The following is a 16,457-nucleotide window of genomic DNA, read 5'->3' as shown; positions in this document are numbered from 1 at the left end:
AATATTTTTTTTAAAACAAAATCATGTGAGAAGACATTGCACTAGTTGGATGTCCCTACCCTGTTCGTGGCACTCAGCCCCCAAGCCCATTTATTCCCACTGAAGGTATATGTGTGTTTGTGTGTCTGTGTGATTTTGATATAATGACAAATATTGTACCTGAGTGTCAGACCCTCAGTTCCTCTGGCTGAAATGTGACAAATGTGAAATGTGATATTTACCACAGATTTGCTTTTAGGTTGTTGTTGGTTGCTGGTAAACACATCACATAAACTGAACCAATAGAAAAGGACACATGAGGGCAGAGCTGTTTTTAAGTCTTTTGGACTAAATTCAAGTCAAGTATCAAGTCTCAAGCTCTGCTGGTGGATGTAAATAATAGAAGCCAAGAATAAACTCTACTGTTTTTTCTTGTGAGCAGCAATTGCAGTTATATTTACTCTAATCAGGTTTGAATAGACTCATTCTGTGTTGCAGTGAGTTTCAGGGTTACATATTTGTAGACTGCTACTCTTGCAGGTGACAGACCCTGAATGAAGTCACAGTCACTGAGTTTCAGGGATGTAAATATTTAACTAAATGAATAACTGTTCAGCTGTCTTTGTTTTGGGGCTCAACAAGTGAGCTTTTATCAAATAGTGGAAAAAATAAAGTGTCTTTACTGCTACGCTTACCCCTTAGCCTCCAGAACATTTATAACAGACTTTTAAGTTTAAATAGATTAGACAGAACACACGCACAGACACAAATTCAGATACATGCGGACTCATCTCAAAATTCATGAAGGAATCAGTGTCTCACTGAGCCTGAGTTTGTTGACCTCTGAACCTGAAGACTTCATATGGTTTTATTGTTTGCTTAAATGGTCATGCCACCCCCCCAGACACACACACATATACACAAGTTTGCGTAGCTATCCTTGTTAGGACATTGCACTGACTTCCATTGATCTTGGACAGCCTAACCCAAACCCTGACCCTAACCTCAATTCACACCCCAAACCATAACTAGGACCTTAGAAATGACATTTTACCTCATTAGGACCAGGCTTGGGTCCCCATGAGGACTACTGGTTCCGACATGGTCAGTGTTTACACTGGAAAAGGTCCCTGAAGACACACACACACACACACACACACACACACACACACACGCACACGCACGCGCACACATACACACACTCTGGCTTAGGGCAAGTTTATCCTCATTCTCAGTGGGAAATGATAGATTGATGCTATAAACATCCGGTTTGTGAGTGTGTGTGAATGTGTGTGTGTGTGTGTGTGTCTGTCTGTCTGTGTGTGTAGGCACGTGCGTGGGATTGTATTAGGTTTTGTGAAGAGAAAAACAGAGACATTAGCTGATAACGTTTTATTGTGAAATGTGTTCACGCTCTGTTCCTCCGCACGCATTAATATGCAGAGACACACTCCCAGCATCATCTGTCCTCTCACTAACACTAATGTGTGTGTGACTGTCTGTACTTATATGTGGGGGTGTTCATAGCCTTATTTGCCAAGGGGAGGGTAAAGTCCTCTGAAGATAGTAAACTGAAATATAATACTTCAACCAGCATCCCCACCTCTTTTTATAGTAGCATGTGATTAACATCAACACCATGCCTCAGTAGCTTCCCGAGTGACACTTAATAACAGGAAATGATTTTTGAAATTCTCAGCTGAATATTGTGACTAAATGATCACCCTTTGCTCTTGTAAACATTTAATGAAGTGCATCTATTTGCACTTAATAAGAGCGGACTTGATGAATTCCAAATCAAAGGCAAATGAATAATTTACAGATAGATTTACACCTTCTCAGATGACAGACATTAAACTTTTAGAAGTGTAGATAATCAAACAAATGAGGCTGCTCATTCGAGTGAATGCAATTTAGCACTGTGCGATCTGAGATGTAAATAACAGGTTTGATTTTCCAAGTACTTAGTAATTAGAAAGGAAAGCAGGTTATTTTAGTAGCACTGTATCTTTCAGCTCTTAAATGTATTGTACTGCTGAGCTGCAAACAAATGGGTTTATTTTGCACAGCATTGAAATGATAGAAAAGAAAGAATTTAAAGCTGCACCCATCAATTTTTTATATTAGAAAATGGAAAAAATGAGTGTGTGAACCGTCCACACCTTTACTGTTTACTGTTATGCCTCATTTTAACAGCTCTAATGTAACCTGTTTCCAGCAACAACGGGCAGCTGTTTTCTGTGGAAAAACCCTGATAAACCACTTTACACTAGCCGCCTACCGCCACATGGCAGACAAGCGAGGTAGTGGCGAACATAGTAGAACATTTAGCAGCTACAGAGCCAGCAATTTACCTCAGGAGGTGGTGCAACAACACAGTTAAAAGGAGAGTGAATATTGGATTTAAGTTTGTCAGGTGCTAATGTAAAAAAGGGACAGCTTTCAGGATGTCAGTGTTGTGTTTAAAGTTTGTTGCGCTGCTACCACAGGGCCAAAGAATTCATTAATATATGTTTATTTCAAGATCTTCATTTAAAGACCTTGTTATATCTTTGGATATCAGGAACCTGTCCTAAATTTATAAGAAACTGCTTCTGCCTGTTGATTTCTGAATGTGAAATAAGATACAAATAAGTTGTGGTCCTGATTATTTCAGGTTATGCATTTCTTAGAATAAATGACCTGGACACACCCATGGGTATTGGATTAAAAAGCTTATCTTTGGCACAAAGTTCCATATATGTGTTACAACTAGCTGAAGTACTATAGCTTATTTTTTTACTTTTTAAAGATTTTTTTTGGCATAGGCACTTTTATTCAATAGTAGACAGACAGGAAACATGGGAGAGAGAGGTGGCATGTGTGTGTGACATGCAGCAAAGGACCTCCAGCCGGGATCCGAACCGGGGACGGCTGCGTACGTAGCACAGTACTGTAGCTTATTTTGTGTTGCAACGGAAGCATGATGTTTTTATGGTCAACATTTTAAGAGCTCTGAACTTGTCAGTATGATGATTGAGGTTATTAAGACAGAAAGACAGATGTTATGGTCCAGGAAAACATACAGATATCCAAATAGCCACACAAACAATGACTGAGTCAGTCACTCAGACGATTACAACAGTAACATGAGCAGCTGATCCCAGCACTGTGCATGAAAACTGATATAATTAGCACTGCTAGAAAATAACAGTTAGTTTGACAGCTGTAAAGTCTTTCATTTCATTCCAGCTTGGTCAGTCCTTCACACTGTATACTGCATTGTGAAACTGATCAGATATTTGTTTAAATGCAGGTGTAAGGTAATTATAAGCAGTAAAAACCAATCTACATAATGCAACACATTCCCATTCAAGCTGTAGACAGGAAGTTAAAAGACAAAACAACAGAGACTGAGCCTTTCTTTGATGCTAGAACACATATGGTCAACTTTTGTGTTTAATGGGAGCTGGTGCTTACAGTGCAGCTAATCTTTACTAATGACAGTAGTGATACAGAAGGAGAAGAAAATGATGAAATTAATGTGCAAAAACATGTTCATACAAGGGAGAGGAGTATTTAGTATCTCTTCTGGGCCTTTCAATCATGGTCTTCATCAGTAGATTGTTTGCCTAGCTTCCTTTGACTAGCAAATGAGGCTCAAAATCTCAACATGTGTGAGAAGTGCTCGGAAAAATGTAAGCATATATAGTCTATGGCAACTACGCAAACGTCATCCTCTTATAAAGATCTTGTGATATGACTGAAAGCTCTCTAACAGCTGCTAAATGGTCTGTATAATTACAAATATTTATCTATTTATCTATTAAATATTTTTATTTTCTTACTCAGGTGACAAAAACCAGAATCAGTTTTCAATAAGAACCACAAAGTCCTTCAGATTTTAACACAATATATTAATGAAAGCTTATCGTAGAGGGAAGCAGCAGAGGGAAGCTGTGACAGAGTAGGTTAGAAAGATGAAATTGTGTTTGGTTGGCCATGGTTTTATTTCTACACTGAACACAGCGGCTTGAATGGATTTCAATTTCTTTGTCTATTTCTCGTCTCTAGGTAAACATGCCAGAGCTGGCCTTGCTGCGCTTTGTGGTATTAGATGACGACTACATCGGAGATGATTTCATTGGCCAGTACAGCGTGGCCTTTGAGTGCCTTCAGCCTGGCTACCGCAATGTCCCCCTGCTGGGCATGGCAGGAGACCCCTTACCCCACACCAGCCTGTTTGTCCATGTGGCGGTCACCAACCGGCGAGGAGGAGGGAAGGCCCAGCGTCGAGGTCTGTCAGTGAGGAGAGTGGGGCGGCGGGGGAGAGAGTACGTCACGCTGAGGCACACGGGCATCAAGGTGGTGGATGAGACTTTCAAACAGGCTAGTGCCCCTCTCAAGGAAGTGACAGACCTGCGGGAGGAAGCTCAGGTGAGAAAATGGGTAAAAAAAAAGAAAGAGAGACAATAATAAAAGACAGTGTTTACTCCCTACACACCTCTTGTGGTATTTTGCCATGCAGATCGTTTTGGTTTTATGTGTGAAGGTTGGCTGATAAATTGGAGGTGAAAAGAATTTTGTGTTTTTTCTCAGAATCAAACAATTTGAATATGTCGGCAGCAGTGTGAATTAACATCCCATCTGTGCTGGATCATCCACAAACCACCCTGTAACAGTTTTCATTTGAACTGTTTTGTTAAATATTAAATGAAATTGAAAGATGCTCACCGTGAGGATTGTGGATTATGCAGAATAACCAGGACATTGGCTGCTGTTGAGTTTTTTCCAAATGTTTTCAATTTAATTTTGAGATGAAAACCTAGGCCCATACGACTAAATCTATCGTTTGAAATACCCCTAGAGGTTAGTGAACATTGACGGGGGGTTTTTTTGTTGTTATTTTGGTGAACTTACCCTTAAAGAGTTAACAAAGCAACGAAAAGACTTGTTTCAGCCACTTTGTGGTTTCTTGGCTTATGTGGCAAACTTCAGCCAGGCAGGTTAAAAGGAATGCAAACAGCTGACTCACCGCAGATCAGATGTCACTCAGCTTTGTATTTTTAGGCTGTGTTCGTAAGATGTCTCGTTATGAGTGTGAACTGGAGTAGCCTATATGACTGTGCTGAAATCAGACCCTACCTGAGACTTCTCTGTAGAGTGAATGAGAGGGTGAGAGAGAGAGAAAGCGAGAGGGGGAGAGAGAGAGAGAGTGAGAGAGAGAGAGAGCGAGAGAGAGAGAGAGAGCAACAGAGAGAGAGAGAGGAATGAGCCAGTGACAAAAGAAGAGTGGAGGAGGATTATGAAGAATTTATAAATTACAGCAAAAATAGAACCTGGTGGCACAACATTTGGTACTTGGCGTGCAGAGAGCACTGACCTCAACCCAACTCAACCTCTTTTGGATGAAGTGAAATGCTGACAGTGAGCCAGACCTTATTGCTCAGCATCAGTGGTTGACCTCACTAAAACTATTGTGGCTGAATGGGAGCAACATCCTGCAGCCAGGTTGGAAAATTGAAGAGTACTCCTTTCTGCTTTCTTGCTGAAAATTAGATGCCATGATCTGGTTAGCCTAGTTTAGCATAAAGACTGGAAACTTTGTCTAGTTCAAGTTCAAAACAACACTGTCCAGCACCTCAGGAGCTCACTAATTAAAATGACATATCTTATTTGTTTAATCTGTACACAAACTGTGATATAAAATGGACAGTGTGTGGCTTCAGAGGGAATTTCCCGCCATAACAGTTTTCTTGATGAACAGTTAATCCACCTACCAAGCATATCTGTTAAGTGTATCTGCTGGTTACCTGGCAACCTCACGTTTTCTGTGACTGTATATCAAGAAATAGTCAGCATCACATAACTTCCTGTCAGAGGAATATTTTTTCTATTTGTGTTATCATTAAACAAACAAGATAACATGTTAATTAGTTGTTTTTAGAGGTGCTGTTAGCCATTTTGCATTTTCCCCATGCTTCCAGTTTTTATGCAAAGCTAAGTTAAGTTAATCAGCTACTGGCTGTAGCACTTACCTCAGACATGTGAGTGGTATTGGTCTTCTTATCTAACCTGTGTCAAGAGCAAATAAAAGTATTTTCCTACGAGTCAAACTATTTCTTTAATGATAATGGTTATGTAATGTTTGATGTTCAGGTGTCCATGTATTTTTGGCCATGTTGTGTATTATTTTATAGATAAAATCACCAAAATTAAACATCATAATAGGCTAATTCATTCACCTGAGAAATCCAGTAGTTCAACACATTGATGGAAAAATCCTATAAATCCAGTCCTGCTCACTGATTTGCAGTGTTGCACACAATTGCTGAAAAGCTTCCTCAGTGTAAACAGTATAACAAAACCAATACCTAGATAAATCTCTATGGTCTCACATATTGCCCAATCCTAACACAATAGCCTGACCAGTCAGTTGGACACCGTCACGCACAAATCCAGGCTTACGCACACAGACTTAGTCTTATGCAGAGACATATTTTGCTCATTCACAAACAGCCTTTAATCTGCCTGTTTCAATGTTGTGGGCGTTACCCAACAACATGAACTATCCTTCTCACTATCTCTATCTCCCTGCCATGAGTCCAGCTGTGGGCTCATCTGCCACAATCTGTTATTATTCATCATGCCTCTATTGCTCTATGTCTGTCACACATGCAGACATGCTCACACATCCACACAGGTGTGGCGTGATAATCGCTAGTCCAGTTGGGGCTCTGCCAGGTGGCAAATAGTGTTGACGTAGAGAGCAGTGGTTTCTATTCTAGTGATTACCTGTTCAAAAATAATCTTGAATCTTTTGTCTTCATCACGTCATCTTCATGGCATGAAAATGGGATTTCAACAGATAAACATACTGCAGCTATTTTTTGTCCCTATCAGATCTGGCCGATCTTATTTACCGAGTTTTGTACCATGACACACCTACGGCAGTTAAAAAACAGTCAAAATGCTATGGTTTTCTGTTCCACATTTATGCCATATTGTCTTCTCTATTGCCAAATGCGCTTAAGCAAAGGCTGATTTTAGTGGATTAAAAGGGGCAATGACTGCCATATTGATTTAATTCACAAGAGAGACAGCAGATGACAGGGGAGAGGAGGGGAAGTGTGTCACCCTTTTTGACCTTTCCCTGCTTAGCTTTACAGCCGGAACTGTACATCTGATCTAATAGTATTTTCCCTCTCCTCTTCTTCCTGCTCGTCTCTCTCTGTCTTTTGCCATCACAGAGCACCACCGCCAGTTTCAAAGAGCAGTGTGGGCTCCCCACGGTGGCTAAACTGAAGCAGTGCATCCAGAGCCTGGCCACAAGGCTGCAGAACCCTGAGGGCACCATGGGTGCCACCATGGTGCTGAAGGAGGGCTATCCATGTCTGGAGGCCCTGGTCAACCTGTCAGAGCCAACACGCAAACTGCTTTCTGCCTATGACACGGTAAGTAAAAGGAAGGAAGACAATGAATACAGTATAATACAGTAACACAGACCTACTACAGCTTCTGCTTTCACACCTTTTTATTTGCATGACCTGAACATCTATCATCTTTATATTTGTGACCCTTTTTAAGACAACATTCATATCTTTAGAAGGAACAGAGAGCTTGGTGCTGAGAGTTGAAGACAGAGTAAGACAGTTTCAAAGCATTGAAAGTCGAACTGATATATAGGTCATTTCACAAGATTATTGACAAGACTTAAAGGGGACATGAAATGCTTTTTGTGATTTTCTGTCATTTATATGTATACTGTTTTAATTTTTTGAGGTTTTTTGGATGTATCAAATTTCCCGAACTTGGGATGAACGTTTGCAAAACTTCCATTTTCAGGTCTGTTTGCAAAGTAAATTATCCTTCCCAAACAAAATGATGTCATATTTTTCACATATACCCACAATATTCTGTTGCCTTTGTTGCTAAGGTTGTTCCACAGGTTGCTTGCATTGTTCACTCACATATTTTGGATCAGATTCGGGCTCGAACATGTCAAATGTATTAGAGTAGTTTATATTTCTTGTAAAGAACGAAAAAAAGAGGCAGAATAAACTTTGACTACTGTTGTTTGTTTACGTAGCTTTCAGAGCTGGATAAAATATAGACCTGAGGATGTAAATGATATGTCCCCTTTAAGAGTATACAGCTAATGGTTTTATGAAGCTGTGCACAGTGGTTCTTTAAGCTAAAAGCTAAAAGTAAGCATGCTGGGATTCTCACAACGATAATGTTAACATGATGATGTTTTCAGAAGATGCACCTAATGTTTTTGATTGTCACCATCTTAGTTTAGGGTGTTAGATGCTAATATTTGCTATTAACACTATACACGAAGTACTGGTAGTACAAACTTTCATAAAAATTCCTCCGGTTGTTGGGATTTTTCACACCAAAGTGCTGACAATAACATAATTGACAGGTTAATTGATAATTCAAATAATTGTTAGTCGCAGCCCTAGTTTTAAATTTGTCAACATGTATTCAGTCAGAGAGTTTTAGTTAGAAAGAAGTTTTAAATGTGATACCTAACACTGCATCACTGAGTGCATACACACAAACACATACCCACATGCAATTACACAGTGGCATTAAATATGCAGAAAGACACTCTGAGGTGACATGCATGAAGCAGTCACCCACACTCCTCCACAAGTACATACACACACACACACACACACACACACACACACACTGATTGACAGATACACACACACACACACACACACCAATGCGTACACACACACCCTGACTGCCAGCTGCGTCTCCTCCCACTCTATCTCCTCTTGCATCAGATCAGGACGAATCTCTTCCCACCTGTTTCAGCACTCTACTATTACACCTACATACACACACACACACATGCACACACACCTTTGTGCAGAGTGGGTGCTTCTATTTCTTCTAATCGTCATGTTTATGCATGTCAGCGGAGTTGATGATGTTTGAGTGAACCCAGCAAATGTGAGCCCAGCAGGTCAGCACCATGAAGCCACAGTTGGTGTGATCTCCAGTCGTACATCACACCTCTTCAGTCTTTCTGGGCATAAACACAAACATACAAGGCTTAGTCATCACATTCATCCTTCTCTCCCTCTCTTTCTCTCCTTCTCTTTCTCTCTGCTAGCCTGAAGCCAGTCTTCCATCCTTTGATTCTTTTCCTTCATCTCTTTCCACAAACTCTTTTACGTAAAGCAAACACTGAGTACACTTCTTTCAACTCAAGAGTGTTCAAACCGATATACTTCAAGGATTATCCTGGTTTTTTACAATTTATATAGGTAAAAACATTGTACTGTACTCACTAAGTGAAATATGAAACCTGGGGATGTCCTGACATCACTACAAATGTAAAAAAAAAGCCTTTGGATGATCAGCAATCCTTCAGGTTATTCAAACTTTTCTGTAATAAAAAAATTTAAAAATCATCTCACGGTTGTTAATATTACCCAATTACTACCCTTAAGTAGCTTCATTTAGTATTTGCCATATGGTGTGTAAAACTATCAAAAGGAACATGCCATATGTTTAATGGATGCACCACTACATCAAAAAGTAATTGGTAACACATTTCTCTAAAATTGAGCCTCATATATTTGTTATATTAGCACCTTAAATACCATATATGAAATACAGTTCTGTGTATTTGAACAGTTCCTGGTTGCCACAAACACACATTTCTCTTCCCGTCTGTCCAGATGATTGCCGCCCAGAAACAGCTGATTGAGAACGCAGACGGTGTTCAGGAGAGGATTGCGCAGGTGCAGAGAGAAGGTAATAATCACAGACCAGTGAGACGTGTGATGAATGGCTGCCCAGGCTGACATGAGGTGATAATGAACTGAGTGAAAATAGTTTTCATGAGTGCTCACAAATAAAATGAATGCAGTACAAGATGTACCCAGATCCTAAAAAATCACCAAATGAGCAAGTCAGACTTGAACATCAAACAGATGAAATTAATGAGGGCAACTCCTCGGAGAATGAGTCTGCAGTAAACAACACTAAAAGTGAAAATAAAGCACATGTGGTGATTTTGATTATCCCATAAGATGCCAGAATGGATTTCTTATTAAGAGAAAAGCAGTGGCTATCTCATCTGTACTTTTTGAAATGAGGATCTGTGGAAACACATACTTTAAAATCTTTAAAAAAAATCCTCCAGCAGGTATCTATGCTCTAAATGTTTAATCTGCACATAAAAGCACTTCTGTCCACATTTTTTCTCAGGTGCAGCACACCATTATGAGCATTTACAGTGAACACAGCAGAACCAATATATTTTTAGACCCTCTCCCAGACTTAGATAACTCCTGACCTTTAAGTGCCAATGTAAATGTCACAAGGGATGGCACATTGGTTTTGCGTAAATATGTAAATCCAGTATCTGGCAACAAACCTATCAAACCACGTTCATGACACTTGCCCCTTGACATTTTTGTTAGCCACAAAGACAAATTGAGGAAATCACCTTACATCTCGCCTAGACTTGAGTTGTTGATGCCCACCCATTCAGCTGTAATGATGTACTCTTGTGTTTTGCAGGCATGGTCTTCCATGAGGAGCTTCCTCGGCTTGGGGAGAAGGAGGGACTGAAAGGACGCAAGCAAAATAAAGCTGTGGAGAGTTTTACCTGGAACATCACTGTGCTGAAGGTACTGGAAAGCAAAAAAAAGTATATATCGAACCTCTAGACCCCTATTTATTTGGTACAAGTTATTGGAACAGATAAGTACAGTTTTTTTTCTTTCTTTCATCCTTTTAATTTTAATTACGTCTCATTTGTGATGGTGAAGCTGAAATGTTCAGTCATGCACAGATTGACTCTCTGTACCATAGCTGTCCGTACAAAGTTGAATGCAATAAAGAGGAACTCGGCTCAATCGAGGCAAGAAAGCGCTCAATGGTTCAGCCAACCCTGACAGCCTAATTCATTCATTCATGGTGAATACGAAATGGTTAGCAATTGTAATACCTCATCATGGCAATGAAACGCTCCACTGACTTTTAAACTGACCATTTCAGTTTGACCGGAAAGACCTCTGCTTTGGTTGAGTTGATTTTCTGATTTGAATTAAGACTGTAGAATTGTCCTTATTATCAACATTACAGTAAAGATGGAGAAATGACAGACGAGTGCGAAAATGAAACCAAACTGTGTACTTACTGTTCCTCAGCACAGAAAACATTTGGACATGTCAACAAAAACATTGCTAACCGATCGATTTCTTTTTCCATAATATTCTAAATCAAATGTTAAATCTACCACAGGAAATATTTTAATATTAAATGTTAACAATGGCTGAAAATGCCACAACATTATTACCCAGCACTGCAGTTTCCCTCAGCTCTCTGACTTCTTTAGCCTCCTTTAGCAAATTGTTTTGCAGCTAGCTGTACCAAATGGCAGACAAACAATGTTAGCGACCAGTTGTTGAACATAGTTGAGCATTTAGAAGCTAAAAATCTGGATATTTCCTTCAGGAGTTGGTGGACTTCAAAAGAGAGTTGAAAGGAGAGTGAATATAGGACTAATGTTTGTCAGTTAGCCCCCTAGTAACACAAACATCTATCAATGCAGCTTTAAATCAATTGCTAATGATTCCTGCAGTTGTTAAGGACTAGCCTCCTGCCAATCACACTGCTAGGGCACCTCTGCTAACAACAGTTTGTAAGAATGAATTAAACACTGGATTCATTAAGTCAAAGCATTAGATTTCCAGCTTCTACTTAACTCACAGTTTATTGTAATGTGTCTGTGAATCTGACTCATGTGTCTGCCTCTGTGCTGCAGGGTCAGGGCGATCTGTTGCGGGGAGCCAAGATGGATTCTCTGGATGCTTTGAGGCAGCTAGCTCTGGCCTGTGAAGCCTCCGGACTTACCTCCCCCTCCTCTTCCTCCAACTCGTCATCCTCTACTTTCTCCACGGCCGAGCTGCACTACTCCTCCCACCCACTGGCTGCCCGCCGAAGCAGCACACATGGCAACGGACGCATCTGACAGCCCCCTGGGTCCACCACGCTGCAAGATTAAAAGGGAGTGGACAGAGTAATTACAGAGGATAACAGAGACGAGGAGATATGAGAGCGAGAAAGACAGAGAGAAAAAAAAGGAAAAAGCTGGGTGTAAAAAGCCCCAGAGGAGACAGAGGATTTTCTTTCTGGCAGAGTGTATCCCTTTATGCAGTGCAGTGAGCGTCTAGACTAGACAAGACCATAGCAGTATATCTGTCAAAGCCTTACAGTGAGTTCATCAATTTGTCACTGAAGGTCCAGCCTGCAGAGAGGCTTTTCATGAATGTCGTAACTCCGTGGGTGGGAAGACAAAGAAAGACACTCCACACGGGGATTTGAACTATTGATGTTTTTTTTTTCCCCTTAGAGAACACATTGCAACCCAGCGACTTTCCCTCTTTAGAGAGGAAATCGTTGACACCTGAATAATTTGTGACAACGGGGCTGTCGTGAAGCAGATGATTACGGCCCTGCTGGAGTTTTCTTTTAGAAGTGCAACAGAATGCAGAATGGGGGGAATGTAGAGTTGATGGGACAAAGTGGTGTATCAGCTCGTCTCTTAAGTAGGCTTCAAGACTGCCTGTGTGTGTGTGTGTGTCTGTGTGTGTTTACAGTGTTGTAAATGGAGAAATAAAAGATTGATCGACAGGATGTTACTCATAAAAAAACAAAAAAACAAAACAATACACACAGGCAGAGAGTAATTAATACCAGTAGCCTCAAATTTTAAATTTTAGTGTACTACTTTTTAAAAAACTCAAACCTTTGTTTTTATATGTTACTGCAGTAGCTTAATGTAGAAAACCCATAGCCCTCCTCTACCTAAAAGAGCAGACACTGGTTTTTGACTTATCAAGTTTGGTTTTGGATGGTTAGATTGAGACAGGCACATATTCGGCTCTACGGGCTCCAGTTCTTTCCTTCACTTAGACATCGACACGATCCCCTTGCTGGACTGTCTTTGTCTTCCAATTGGAAGCAACATAGGGCAAACAGGATTGCTCTTCTGTGACGTCAGATTTCTCCAACGCCTTCCTCCAAAATTAGTTTCTGAATGAATTTTAGGAAAGAAATACACCTTATCTACAATATCACCGATTGTTAATGAGGTTTGGGAGTTTGGAGAGGTGGAAAGTCAGATTCATGTAAGCATTTCCTGATTTATCTAATTGACTGAGCCTTTTTGAATATCTCCAGACTTAATCTTATAGACTGTGCTCTGGATCTGTTATCAGGCAGTATGAGGTCTGGACCCAGAAATAACTTGACAGATTCTGCTAAAAAAAACTCACAAGGACCCAGCAGATACACATTCTTAGAGTAGTACCGACGTTACCTAAATTATACAGATCTCATTGCATCTCTGAGCACGCACACACATTCCCTCACCCAACTACTATACTTTTAGTCATGTATTGTGTCAAATAACCAGCAGAAGCACACAACCAAGAGGTCTTGTTATCGCTTCCCATGTCATGTTAACTTGGAAAAGGGACGATTGAAACACGAGGAATGGGGTGGAGAGGAAGGGTGACAAAGTAATTGGAGAGGTCGTGTGTGATGTTTGTGATACTGCAGGAATCCAGGTCTGCTATAGTACATGTGTGGATCACATAACCTCCTCACTATACTAACATTTGGGGTAATGGATGCTTAGAGTCTGTACATGTGTGTGTTTGTGTGTAGGAAGAGTGACGTTGACCAGTTGATGAAGTTCACTGTATTGATGTAGCAATAATAATAATAGTGGTATATTGTGAGAAAGTCCATGAGGCTGTATAACTCGACATGTGCTAACTGAAGGATTGAAAACAATATAACTAACTTTATATCTCAGTGATGCTTCTAAATGTGTATGAAAACTACAAAAATGGTGTACAGCAGGTGCTACTGATCATAGTTTTGCTTAGCTGTCAGTGATGACGTTCTTCTTGGCCTTTGAGTGTAAATGTGTTTCTTTTTAACACGGGAAAACACCTGATCCATGTTCTTTCAACTTTTAACCCAGCTTTTGTACTCTTATTCTTTTATCTTGCAATGCTGCATTTGAACCAAACTTGACAGAAGTGATACCACAGCAGCCAAGACACATAACTAAGTTAATTTGAATAGAAATACTTCCTTGAATGTCACACACATAAAAAAAAACCCTTTGGATAATGCCAAAAATGCATCATCACCTAGCCGAAACAAAGATATGAGAAGAGATGCAAGGGTTTCATCTGACAAAGTTGACATTTATCCTTTAAAACGATGAAGTGAGGCAGGCGTGTTTGAAAAGGTTCACAGAACCTTTTAACATTTCCTTTGAACAAATGTATTCCTTCACAAATCTGAAATGAATAGTCTGTGAAATGAATATGACAATGTAAAGTCTGTGAGACTGACAGGCGACTTATTGAAAAGAAGACATTTTGAATGTTTAAATGACCGAGGCAGGAAGGCGGCTCGATGAGAGATGAGGAATGCAGTTAAACATTGTAACAGCTCAAGTCCCGTGACATTTTGCAGCAGACAGGGCCGAGCATAATGAGAAACAATGAAACATGATGACGACAGTCAGGCGTACTAACTTGTTTAGCCCCTCTGACGTGCTTGTGCAGGACTATTGTATATTCTGCATGATGTCCAAAATTGCCACGCAGAGTATCACCGCCTTTCATCGATCAACACATTCCTTTCCTTTTTGTAATAACATTAACCTCCACTTTTCCTCATCGTCTTGTTCCGGCTGCTCATCGGGTGGCTCTACGTGGGGAGTGACAGAGCTGATACACTGAGTCATAGCCACAGGAGGAGGTTGACCTAATAACATTTCCATTTGAGTGTGTTTTGTGTGTGCGTGTGTGTCTGAGAGAAAGCACACACTTCTAAAAGTAGAAGACATATATTGGAAAGAGAGCAAAGGTGGAAGGGTAGAAGAAAAAGGGACTGATAATGGATTAACTGTTGGTTGCTTGTGTGGTTGAGCTGGCACACCTGCAGAGCATCATAATTGGCTGTGAGCAATAGACTCAGTGACAACACCTGCTGTTGTGGTCTATTAATAACACTCACTGGAGGCCTTGGGGTGTTTGGTGTGTGTATATGTTGGTGTGCTTATGCCTGTCATGATATCATCGGTGCCCTAATCCCTGGCCCGATGATGCAAACTGGTTTCCCTACATACAGTCATTGCCAAACTATTTGCCACATTTCCTTTCAAATGCACCGAAGCAGGCCGCAGCTTCAGCAAACTAGTTTAGAGGATCTCCACTGCCCCTCAGAGGCACGCTCATGTATCTGAAAAACTGCAGATTTCAAAAGATCATACTGTAGGAGCATCCTCTCCCAGAGATCTGCTTACTGTACCTGTGAGGAGGGTGCCTCTGCATTAATGATACATCAGCTCCAGTAAAACAAACCACAGTATTAGCTTTCTGTGTTCCGGTTTACAAGCCTGCTGACACGAGGAATACAAAGTGGGTCAAAGAGTAAACAGGTAATAGGATTTACCTTACTTACGGAGATGGGGCAAGGTTGGAGGTCAAGGGTTTAGAGGTTGCGAGGTCAGGTTTCAGTAACTAAGTCTTTTCTAGTTAAGTTAAGCCTCAAATTCAGAATAATTCATTAGGTACTGTACTGTATTTACAAAGATCTTGACAGTGATGACTGTGCTGCTGCATACAACACAGGCAACATGTAATAACACAGAAAAATGGCAGCTTGTTATTTCAGTGATAGATCATTGTAGTGTCACTATCACATAACACCTGAGCTCCAAGATGGCCATACCTGTGTTTTTGCATGTTGTAGCCTGCTTACATTTCCTTGCAATAGCAAAACCTGCCACAGTATTTAAGATGTATACTGTAGATTGAATGTGCTTTACTCACTTCCAGGCATATATTGATTTCAGTTTTGTCTGTATGATGTGAAAATGAGCTTTCAGAGACTTGCTTGAGGCAGATTCATTTCAGTGAACATCCTGCCTGGGTTTATTTTTGTCAGGAAGTTACAATATCATATTGTGGTGATGCAAATGAAGAAGTATGGATCTGCAACTGCATTTTTGTGATATGCTCTGAAAAACGGTTCCCTTTTATTTAGAGTTTTAATGCCAGAAGTGAACAACTTTACATTATCCGTCTGACAAAGTGCAGTTTTCCTTAATGTTTGTTGAATTACTGACAATTGAGCTCATCAATGCAAAGCTGTGCAGAAGCAAACTCTTAACAGTTGAATGTCTGACCTTCTCAGCAGCACACAGTTGCACCACAGCAGCAGATTTTTCATATCAAATCAATGCTTTTTGTTGTATCAGCGCACCATGATAATGTAAGTTTTATATTAAATGAAACAGAGCATTACATTCGCTGTGATGCATCACTTATCTCAAGCAAGTTTCAAGTCCCTACAGGCTATTTTGCAAGTTTTGGAAAGTGGACAGCAGTGAGGTTAAGGGTACTTTTTTTTGTTGTTGTAAAAATCATACAGTA

The 16,457-nt window shown here is 40.3% G+C and overlaps 1 protein-coding gene across 2 annotated transcripts in view; it reads left to right on the top strand.

Moving 5' to 3' along the window:
- The window catches only part of plcl1 (phospholipase C like 1), a 77,122-nt gene extending 64,540 nt beyond the window's left edge, over positions 1–12,582 (top strand). For both annotated transcript variants that reach the window (XM_053328589.1, XM_053328590.1), the window contains exons 8-12: positions 4,033–4,395; positions 7,209–7,412; positions 9,663–9,738; positions 10,510–10,619; positions 11,759–12,582. In XM_053328589.1, the coding sequence (XP_053184564.1) occupies positions 4,033–4,395; positions 7,209–7,412; positions 9,663–9,738; positions 10,510–10,619; positions 11,759–11,965 (960 nt within the window). In that variant the 3' untranslated portion in view covers positions 11,966–12,582. The remainder of the gene's footprint in view (positions 1–4,032; positions 4,396–7,208; positions 7,413–9,662; positions 9,739–10,509; positions 10,620–11,758) is intronic.
- The last annotated feature ends 3,875 nt before the right edge of the window (positions 12,583–16,457 follow it).

This window comes from Scomber japonicus, chromosome 11, assembly GCF_027409825.1.
Source record: "Scomber japonicus isolate fScoJap1 chromosome 11, fScoJap1.pri, whole genome shotgun sequence".
NCBI lineage: Eukaryota > Metazoa > Chordata > Actinopteri > Scombriformes > Scombridae > Scomber > Scomber japonicus.
Note: the sequence above shows the minus strand (reverse complement) of the source record. Positions and strands in the feature narration are given on the sequence as shown.